This window comes from Anneissia japonica, unplaced genomic scaffold (genome assembly GCF_011630105.1).
Source record: "Anneissia japonica isolate Jap-2015-1 unplaced genomic scaffold, ASM1163010v1 scaffold1859_len985614_cov190, whole genome shotgun sequence".
NCBI classification, from domain to species: domain Eukaryota; kingdom Metazoa; phylum Echinodermata; class Crinoidea; order Comatulida; family Comatulidae; genus Anneissia; species Anneissia japonica.
Window position 1 is genome coordinate 344,838 of NW_022694754.1, and position 11,443 is coordinate 356,280.

At 33.9% G+C, this 11,443-nt stretch overlaps 1 protein-coding gene and 1 long non-coding RNA gene across 3 annotated transcripts in view; one reads left to right on the forward strand and one right to left on the reverse strand.

Moving 5' to 3' along the window:
* The window catches only part of LOC117101239 (alpha-N-acetylgalactosaminide alpha-2,6-sialyltransferase 3-like), a 14,716-nt gene extending 7,956 nt beyond the window's left edge, over positions 1 to 6,760 (forward strand). For both annotated transcript variants that reach the window (XM_033241179.1, XM_033241178.1), the window contains exons 3-5: positions 1,437 to 1,834; positions 4,183 to 4,290; positions 4,518 to 6,760. In XM_033241179.1, coding sequence (XP_033097070.1) covers positions 1,437 to 1,834; positions 4,183 to 4,290; positions 4,518 to 4,935 — 924 coding nt within the window. In that variant the 3' untranslated portion in view covers positions 4,936 to 6,760. The remainder of the gene's footprint in view (positions 1 to 1,436; positions 1,835 to 4,182; positions 4,291 to 4,517) is intronic.
* Positions 1 to 8,235, reverse strand: part of LOC117101243 — an 18,569-nt gene extending 10,334 nt beyond the window's left edge. Inside the window, exon 1 of the long non-coding RNA XR_004444254.1 lies at positions 8,084 to 8,235. This is a non-coding gene — a long non-coding RNA (uncharacterized LOC117101243). The remainder of the gene's footprint in view (positions 1 to 8,083) is intronic.
* Between the last annotated feature and the right edge of the window lie 3,208 nt (positions 8,236 to 11,443).

The window sequence follows — 11,443 nt, forward strand, 5'->3', positions numbered from 1 at the left end:
GAATAATAAGAATAATAAGAATAATAATAATAATAATAATAATAATAATAATAATAATAATAATAATAATAATAATAATAATAATAATAATAATAATAATAATAATAATAATAATCAGAAGATAGGAAGGAGTGTTTATCTTTTGTAATAACTCCATGAGAAGTTTTTTGTATGAAACAAAGGTTCTGACCTCGCATAATCAGAAGTACGAGCATCACTATCAGTATTATATACGTACATAACAATGCTTCTTCTGGGGTGATGTTGACATTTTGCCATTAACATACGCAGTTATACATGCAGTCACTCCAGAGCTCTACAGCGCGTTGAATAATCGTAATTCATTTTTTTAAAGTAATGGTATAACTGGTTCGATGTTGTAAATTTGCAAATATTAATGTCATTTACTTAATGCAATGAGGGGTTTTTTTTTTTATCAATTTAATAGAAAATATTATATACAATACATTTTTTTTATTCAAGTATTAACCTGAATTCCTAATTATAACAGTATCGTAACTGCACTTTGACCTTTGGTGATGATTAGTTAGAAAATGTTTTCAATTGTTTGAATAAAGAGTTATAAATAAATGTGGATCGCTTTAAGGTCAAGCTGGGCTTCTCTCTGAATATCCTATAGTACTTCTTACAACAATACATATCAAAACAAAAAATTAAAATATAGAATGGTCTTCTGGCGCTTTCATTTTAATAAGTGAACTTTTCTTTTGTTAATTCAAATTTGTACATTATATTTCTACTAAGAAAATATAAAACAATCAAGAATGGGTTAAGAATGGCTTCTGAAGGAAGCAGTGGCGGAAAGCATTATATGCGCTCTCGTGTGGCTGTCCGCAGGTCCCAGTAGTGTCCCTTATCCGTAAAGTCCTCAATATAGCACACTGACCCGCCCAAAGAAACGTTGGTTATACATAACAGCATAATATGTCCCTGACATCGACTGTAGGATTACATTCGGTGACGGATTAAAGGTGGGGATGGCAGCCGCCCCAACACCCCCCCGCCAAGAAATGGAGATAAAAAGACAGTTATATTTCCGGCCATCTACAGGTGCCATAATCATAAATTTGCTGGCTGAGATGGTACCCTTCCTCTGTGAAAACCTTTCCCTTATCCCCCCCCCCCTTCTATTTCAAATTTCTGGATCCGCACTGGTAATATCATGTCATTTATTTTGTCGCTTAAAACATTTAGAATACAATAGCAAGTATGCTTAAAAACGAGCACATGTAAAATCCCACAACCAGGACCCCCCCCCCCCCCCCCCCCCCCCCCCCCCCCCAACCATAGGGCCATTTGCCCCAGCGTTACTCCACAGAAGAAGGATCACGTAGGGAAGAAAGGTAAAATTTTCCCCTGAGAAACATCATTTGACATTCAAATAGTTTTAATAGTTTTATTTTGTTATCTTTTAGACATTGCAATTCCACTGTGGACATTGCGCTATTGTCACAAACTCCGGCCATGTACTTAACAGCAGCGCTGGCTCAAGAATTGACAGCACAGAATGTGTATTGAGAATGAACGCTGCGCCTACCCTAGGGTTTGAAGAGGATGTTGGTAAACGCACCACAGTCAGAGTTATAGGCCATGCCAACATAGGAAAGACTCAAATTCTCGAAAGTGAAGAGCCTAAAATGGTTGTTATACCGTGGCTGTATGTAACAGATATCAACAGAGAAAAGAACGTGTATTTCAATATAGCGAAAAATCTGTCTATAAATCACACGGGTGTTGAATTCTATCTATTCAGTAAGGATAAAGTTAATATATCCGAACAAATGTTCAAAGAAGAAACGGGAATAAGTATTCGGTATGTAGGCATATTTAGTGTAATTTTTATTCAACTTTATTTAACGAGGGTGACCGTAACAACAATAATACAGTACGGTACAATACAATACAAAATATAATGCTGATTTAAAGGAGCCCTCTATTTAAAGCCTACTGAATTATTTCAACGTGAATTCTCCGCCCAAAACTTGTTAAAAAGTTCCTGTTTATGGCAAGCTAACAGGCGAATATTTTAGCAGTATTACTCGAGAACATTAAATTTAACTGTTTAAAAGTAAGCCTCGGCTATTAGAAAATTCTCTTTTAGATGCAGAGTAACGGATTCAATGGAACAGTCTTCCTCAGGAGATAGTAATGGCTTAACCATTAAATCATTTAAATCATTATTTAATCAACATTTTAGTGGGCACCGTTGTCAATTTTCTTTTTATACCTACAATGACAAATCTATTACACTTTTTTACGTTTCTTCTACTAAATGCTGCAACACTGAATTAAACACTGGGATTGGAAGGAAAACATCTTAACCACAAAGCTATATTCAACTCCACTCCAACTGTGATTGACCATTATAATATAAGCTTATGATTTTAATTCCTAGGTTCCTATTGGATAACAATTAGGCCTATACCATAAAACCTTAAATTGAGACCCAATAGGCTTAATCTCGAGAAGAAGCCCATTTCGAATTGAAGCCCCCCTCTTTTAATTAGCCTAGAAAAGAAGCCCATGGGCTTTTCAATGTAGTATAGGCTTCTTTTCGAGATAGTACAGAACATGCACTTTAATGAATTAAAAAATTAATTAATTAATTAATTAATTAATAACAAGCTCGGTTTACACAGTAGTTTAGGTGATTTAATGCCAGGTAGTACACTCCACGATACAGATTGATGTTACAGATTGATGTTATTGTTTTATAGTAGGCCTACAAATTCCCAAAATTTACAGACTTCATTTTGAAAAGAAGCTTCCTCTTTACTTTGCAAAATTAGCTTCGAAAAGAAGCTTATCTCAAAAAGAAGCCCATCTCGAAAAGTAGTCCATCCAAGCTCGCAATAAAAAAAGAATCCCATGGCTTCAATTCGAGGATTTACGGTATACTCTAATCAGTTAATTATTAAACGATTTTCGACGCCATTACACATTTATATGCGGGTTTTAGCTAACTCAGTTGTTTTGACACGTGTCACGTATTACCAAGGTATTACTGTATTTATTAATTGGCTATATATATATAGTTATACCATATGCTATATATACATAATATTTAAAATAAATTTAGATTATGTATTGGGATAGAGATGCCAAGAATTACCCTTTTCTCTATAAAAATCCAACTACAATCATTTATATTAGAGCTGTCCTTTTATTTTGCATTATTACTGAGCATTATGTAGGCCCAATATTATATTAGGCAGTATTAATAATACGGAGGCTTCACAACTTAACATGCGTCTTCTAATATCGCAGCTTTAGCAAAACAATATCTTCCTGTAAACTGGGCCAATTTATAAAGATCTGTATTTAGTTGGTAACTGTAACAGTTATCAAGACCCTTCTGGGAGAAATACTCAATATTCAAGATTCCATTTATTTTCATATACAACATAGTACAAGAAATTTGTATTCCAGAGCTAAGAATACACAAAATATATACAAAGACAACTATGAATATGAAACTATATATAAAGTGCAAAAAATATATAAATAACAGTTAAATTAATAATATACAATAGTACAGTGACAAAGGATCAAAATGAGTTGTATGCTGTAGGGGTAAGATTTGAAATATTCTTGACGGTGTAAAAAAGAGATGAGACTATCTGGTGAATAATTTTTTTATATAGATGAGAGGCGTATGGCAAAAATGAGTTTTTGCATCTATTTGTTTTCACACTAGGTTAGCCAATCCGGCCTGATCTATTAAACTGGATATACTTCTATAGTGGATGAGTATCATCAGTAATAATTGAATTCATTTTTAAAGCACATTTCTCTCACAGAGATCATTAATGCTCTCAACATCTTTGCCAATGATTAGATATTTATTTTTCTTAGTTACACTTGGCAACTAGGCGAAGGAGCAAAAACATAAAATAGATTTGATGACACTGATAAAAAAGAAAAAAAGATACGCGCAATTATAATTCAATATTTTGATCAGGAAGAGTGGACCAAACAACCAAATGTATAATTACAACAAATGTATCTACAACCTGGAGTCCCAACAGCTACCGTACCACAGATTTACAACAGAAATCAAGTAATGGATTATAAATATAATGCAATATTTTAGGTCGATTTGTCGTATAGCACAATAAAACAGGTGTAAGACTTGTAATTTAAAATTTTCTTACCTTTTAGGAAAGATGCGCATTCCTGGTTATCAACAGGATGGATGACTATGATATTTGCATTAGATGTTTGTGATCGCATTGATGTTTACGGACTTGTTCCTGAAAATCACTGCAGGTTAATGATTGTCTTTATTTTCATTATGTAGAGGGTAAGTTTTGAGTGGTTTTTATGACTCAAGTATCACACTTTAACTGGAACGGCTAAACTTTTCGTAGACACTGGGTGTGAAGGGTAAAGATTATATATTCAGAGTATGTTTTAAGATTATATAAGAGTATACTAAAAAAGTACATTTTGATAAAACAATATCTGATATTGATAGTCAATGTTGTTGTTCACAGCAAATTGACGAACTGGACTACACCGTATCATTACTACGATCTTGAGTTCAGATCAGAATGCGGCTATTATAACGTAAGCGAAACCAGCTTATTAAGTGGGCACAAGTTTCTAACGGAAAAGGCTGTATATGCAAAATTGTATCAAAAGTACAATCTCAATTTCTACCATCCAACATGGGATGCCGAGGACTTGGAAACCAGTAACAACCGTACCAATAGCACTTTCTTAGATACCCCGTATCATCGACGGTATCAACACGCTATGGAAACTGGTGAAATGAAAGAAGCTTTGCTCGAACTTGAAAAGAAAGAACACAAAGTTCAAAGAATTTCAAAGAAAACACTGAGTTTGAAAGAGGCACTGATAAAACGAAATAAAGCTATGATTCAAAAGGCATGGACAAGGATCAAATTATGAAAGCACGGAGACGAACCGCAAAGGCTGCACCTAAGAGTGGAAATTCACCGGAACAAAATAGCACATTGCAAGTATGCAGTGATCAGAAAAATAATCAATCTACAGGGTATTAAGAGAATTCAGAAACATAAACACTGGTAGATAATCTTCCTTATGATCGTGACAACCAAAACAGAAAGAACCTAGTATTTTGCATATTATGTCCATCGATTATATGCTGGGTCACCAATATAAGTGCTTATTGGCAGGAGGGGGGACAGATGGTGGTCTTGAGGACGATTTCAGCAGCACTTATTTGTTACAAGTTACCCTGCTGTCGTATCAGATAGTAGGCCTATAGCACAAAAGAGTTCGTCGACTGCAGATATCACAGGGATTTCGGACCCCTGTAATTCGTCCTCAGGCTTATCCATAGTGAATTCCTCGCAAACGTTACGTACCCTGCCAAGCCGTGCCTTCCGTCAGAGATGGCTCTCATGTACTGTCATCCTTTTTTAACGATAGCGTTTAACCATAGTATAACAATCTACCTTATAGAAAGGTTATATACTATTACATATGCATTAACATTTACCATTATATCATAATTCACCCCTTTCTTCCTAATTGTTGTAATTATCGATATAACTATACATTATAATGATAATATAATGTACAAGCATTTTTAACCAATATCAAAATAAATTATCAAAGGCCTAGAGGTATACAGTGGGCAGAGTGTACAAACAAAAAACGATAATGGTGGACAGAAAAAAAGATATGGTTTTTTTTTTAGTTCCAGAGTAAAAACTCTTTTATTTGCAGACCGAAGACGAGAATTTGGGACATAGAGATTGGGCGCCTAGGCCCTATACTCGTATTTTTAAGGAAATATTTACATCTGAAACAAATCAAATCGTTATGTATACGGTGTAGGTGCATCTTTAGGATAGCTACCATGTATTTTTATTTTATGAGTACGGTGCAGTGCATATTAAACTATTTAACGTCAACAATTACATTTAAAAATAACATTACATTTGGAACCAGTTATACAGTGTCAGCCGCCAAAATAGAAACAATTAAATAAAAATAGATTTTTCAAAATCGAATTAGGCCTACTCATTTAAAAAGCCAAATAAATTATTCTTTTAAAATATATAGTTGTAAATAATTTGCGCACGGTTTCTTATATCAATTGTCGTAATATAATAATAATAATAATAATAATAAGACATTTTTAAAGCGCGCTAATGCATGCACAAGGCGGCCTCTAGGCGCTATAAAATACATAATAACAAGCAAATATTTTAAACAAGGGAATAGCATACATTAAATAGAAAAATTTTTTTTTTTTTTTTTAACATTAATACATTTAAAAGGTTCCAATTCTACGAAAGTTAAAAAGCACGGTGAGTGATACATTAAAAGCCAATGATAAAATATTGCCGGAAAAGGACGGTTTTTATAGCAGATTTAAACGCTCCAACCGATGTTATACATCTGACGTTGTCAGGCATAGAGTTCCATAGTGTCGGGCCGTAAACAGCAAATACTCGAGCACCAAAGGTGGTAGTCCTTGGGATTCCAGATGGTCGTTCGAGTAGATTCTGTGACGAAGAACGTAGTGTTCGTACCGGCTTATAGCGTTTGACAAAGCATGTAAGGTAAGATGGTCCCATGTCGTGCAGACATTTAAACACAAGCAACAAGATCTTGTACTTGATGCGCTGGCAAACGGGCAACCAGTGTAATTCCGCAAGAATTGGAGTGATGTGATCGCAGCGTTTAGTGCGTGTTATTAATCTGGCTGCGGCATTTTGGAGTCGTTGAAGACGATTGATGTAATTTGGGTTATGATTCAACATAATGTTTTTTGGGGACTTATACAGTAATTCCAATGTTTAAGCGATCTGAAAATTTGCAATGATATGTGTGTGGGACACGTTCAAATGCTGCCATTAAAAAAACTAATATTACTAATTAGGAATTAGTTTGATAGCTTCATCGGGCCTAACCTAGGCCCGACCTCACTGTAGCCGGCACCTGGGCCGCTTTCAGGCAGCCTCTCTAGCCTCTAGACCAGTAGACTAGACTGGAATCATTAAAGAAATGTTAATAATTGAGCATGAATTAATTGATTGACAGTTACATTATCGATTAAGATAGGACATGAACAAGGCAAAAATGTATGAGCACAATTAATCACCATAGACTTTTATGTTAAAATGAAAGTATAGGCCCACGTATTATTAGGGCCTAGGCCTAAATTCTCGCATTTTTATTGCTTCTGAATTGAATAAATATACCTCAATGTAGGTCATCATTACGTTATTAAGTTTTTTTTAAAAACCTTTTTTTAAAAATAATATCCCGAAAATATATCAACCCTTCCCCACACACCTACCCACCCACCGTCTACCCTCAACACGATCAATGCATCCACATTACCCCAACTATTCTACATTCCGATGATTAGCCCAATTATGCTGGTCACGCATAAACATTCTATTTTATGTGTTTGCTATGTAAAATTGTGTGTATAATAGTGTATGCCCATTGTGCATAACCACACAAACACACACGGAAATGGCCTATTTTATTTTTTTTTTTTTTGTCTTTTGTGGGGTTATCCCACTTTTATTACTTCTCACATTTCATCACTACATAATTTACAATTACAAGGTTTTATGTGGTACCGTGAAATATCCAATATGAGTATTTACAGAGATAAGAATCATTTTTCTTTAAAACGGGTTAGTCCATCTTGATGGCCAACTATTATTTCTTTATAGTTATTTTCATAGTAACGTACGACATACATATTTAAATATATGTTTTCAATGCGTTCCTTTTATATGTATATTTTTCTGATTATATTCTACTAACCTTTTTTAATATAAATAATATACTGTACATACATACATATACATTGTACTCGCATACATGCCAGAATGACAAGTAGCTTAAGTGGCCTATTTTTTTTAAATAAATAAAATAAGGTCTAAATAACTTTTTTTTTGTAAAATTACAGTAGTAGAAAAACAAATGAATAATAATATTTTAATAAATAATAATTCTAGTTCTATTTTTTATATCTACTTTTAAAATTTCATATATAAGTAATCATTCGTTTTTGTTTTTTTATATCTATTTTTATGTAATGTACCTATCTGACTAATTTTGAATGTACATGTCCTTGTTTTATATATGAATGTGTTTAATTGTTTTGACAAATATTGTAATATCCAATCTATTGATTGCAATAAAGATGAATTTGAATTACTAATTAAATACGACTTGGAGACACCAGACAATATTGACGAATAGTATTTACATTTTATATTTAAAGAAGGAATACAAAATTGTAAAATCAATATTGATGAAAAAAAAATTAATTTTACAGTTCTTTGTGAAATTTTCTTTTCTTTTTAAATTTTCTATTTTATTGTGTTTGCTATATAAAATTGTGTGTATAATAGTTTATGCCCATTGTGCATAACCACACACACACACACACCCACAGTTATTAATAATTTCTTTGAAAATGACTACTGAGCAAGTGAAAACAGAATTTTAAAATAATTGCGGTAGGCCTACACTTCAAAAGAATACTATATGGATACATAAACTTATTTCAATTTGCACGAACCTTACGTACGGGTTAAATAGCAAACCGCTTCGTGTGGCCTTGATCTAGGGATGCCAATTCTTTAAATTTTCTGACTTTACCTAAAAAGGCAATTAGGTAATGGGGTGTGGCAGCGAAGGTGTTAAATCCATTTTTAGCTAAATACGCTATATTGAACGCCGTAAGTACTGCATTCCCGATTGCCGTGTATCCAAGTACCAAAATGTTTGTTAAGTCTACGGCAGTCGTGTATATATTTACTATTTGAGGCGTAACATTCTCTGCATAATTTTACTCCAGCCAACGGCATAATAATGACATTTTAGACTCCTTTAGCATCTAGCATATGTGCTAGGAAATTTTTGAAAATTTAGCATATTATTGTCCTAAGAAGAAAAATACAGTTCTCCCTCCAATTAAAGACCCTTCCAATTAAATACCGGGTGTGAGGCTAGTTTAAAGCTGTTCAATTCGCTAAATTATCAGAGATTCCTGTCCAGGAGGAGAGTCCTGCGATACCACTAACTTCCCACTTCCTCCTGTCAGAAAGATCAGAAGTTTCCCTTCCCACCTCTCCCGACCTCTATTATCTATCTAGGAGCGGGGCGAGTGTTTTTGGGGTATCTCAGGCCTAAGCCTTTTACTTCGAAATTCGTATAGTAAAAGGGTGTTTGTGGCGAGCCTCTAGCTAGACTAGTGTCCCAGTCCCAGGGTATCGTCAAAATAACATGTAGTATATAATAACAGAAATTCATACGGTAACTGAAACAGAAATTTTTCATAGGTAGGCAGCACTACGCTATAGTACTAATACTGAGGCCTATTTAATACACTATTTACATAGGCTCTTCTATTCCCATCATGAATTGAAAGGTAGAAAAAAAAATCATTTTTTCCAAATAATACAGTGTGTAGAATAGCTTTTTTTCAGAATATTTCCAGCAAAAAATAATTTAACACGACCCTTCGTTATGGAGTAATGATTTTTTAAATAACATGACGTCAAGAATTCAGCCTCATTTGTCGACAAGACAAGATCTACGAATAGATACTTTTTATAAATAAATCATTATATAATAGAGATAAACTCTAAACCGTCTTGCGGTAATGCAAAAATAATTTTGAATATTTTATATATATTTATAAGTCCCAACAGTGTGTCAAACACCAAAAACAGGGTCGCCATAAAAATATAAGGGGATAAAAAAATATATTAATAGGATTTTAAAAATACATAAAATAGCATAAAATTCAGTTTTACATATCAAATATTAAGGATTAAATTAAGGGGAGAAAAATTACAATTAAAAATATCGATATTAGGAAATATTTGAAATAAATCATTGTACGAAAAAGCAAAACGACGAAAAATACCATTTTTACGAACATTAACAAGGGAATGCTGAACTTTTAACATATGATTAAAACGAAGCTTACGCACAGGAACATGTAAATCAAAATTAGACACAAGGTTACAATTTAAACATTTAAAAAGAAAAATAAGATCATTTCTTTTGCGTCTAGTTAATGGTAGAAATTGTTCACAGCTATATACATGTCTCTTATACACATCTAGATAGAATTCCATCACCAGAAGCCTTTGTCTATTTACTTGACACAACGAATTGTCCTGGACCTATGCGAGCAAAGTTTGAATTTATCAAGCGTGAATAAGACAATCATTGTATTTGTTCTTATTATGATAATAATATTATATGCACACGTTGATCAATATCGATTTGGGTTTGAACAGTCAGCATTGGGAAACAAAACGAAAAAAGTTCGAATACAAACAAAGAAAATAACTAGGCTTAGCGTTTGATTTATCATTAAGCCTACTCATCATTTAGTCTAAAATTCTGATTTTGTTTGAAACTTCATCTGGAAAAGGGACAAGGTTGTACACTGCGTTCTATTTTTTAACGGTATCTTACCAGGGATGGACCGGGCGGTGGACCCGATGAGCCAACAAAAGCATATCGTATCCCTACAACTGAACGGAATCGAAGTAGTGACTCCAATTGTCGACGAACTCAAACTAGCGTCTACAGGTAAAAAATCAACTAAATATGTATTTAATAATATATATGTAGGCCTATATATATGTGTATTTATTATATATCTATATAATTATATATATATATATATATAAGGAGATGGGATACATTTTAAATTATTTAATCTTGTATCGGATAAATAGTGAATCACTTAAATTCATATTTAGATTTATACCTCCATGTTTAGATTGATGTTTTTTTATATTCCTTCATTTACGTAATTTGAATAAACAGTTTGGCCCTGTGGTTTTCCTTCATACACCTAAAGCTAGCTCAAGCTAGAAAAGGCTCGTGTTTCAATAAATTCCGTTAAGGCCACCTCAGACAGCGTCGGCCGACGCAGCCGGACCCGATTTATCGTCGGGGACAGTCTTAAGCCGTCGTGAGAAATATTAAACACGTTTAATATTCTACTACGCGACTGCCCCCGACGCACACTATCGCGTCTGCGTTCAACTCACACAGACCCGACGCGACAACAAATCGCGTCGGGCTGCGTGTACTTATTTCATATGTATTAATTATTTAGATGATACATTATCGTAGCCCTTAATGATCTTATGCCCTGTATTTTTAATAGCGGTTGTCGAACACTTCAGATGTACATTGTCGGGGAAAAGATTTCCCCATGGTTTTCCGCGAACGAAACAGTTGAACTTTCCTTGAAAAATATAGTAGGCCTATGTGTTTCCCGGCGACGACTATGCGAGAGAGTTTACTCCATTTCATGCCGTCGGGAAACACACGGTAGATTCCAATTTTAATTGTCCATCCATTAATATCTAAAAATAATTTGGGCCCCTTCCTCCCTTTGTTAGAAAATTTGCACCATCCTTGCGCT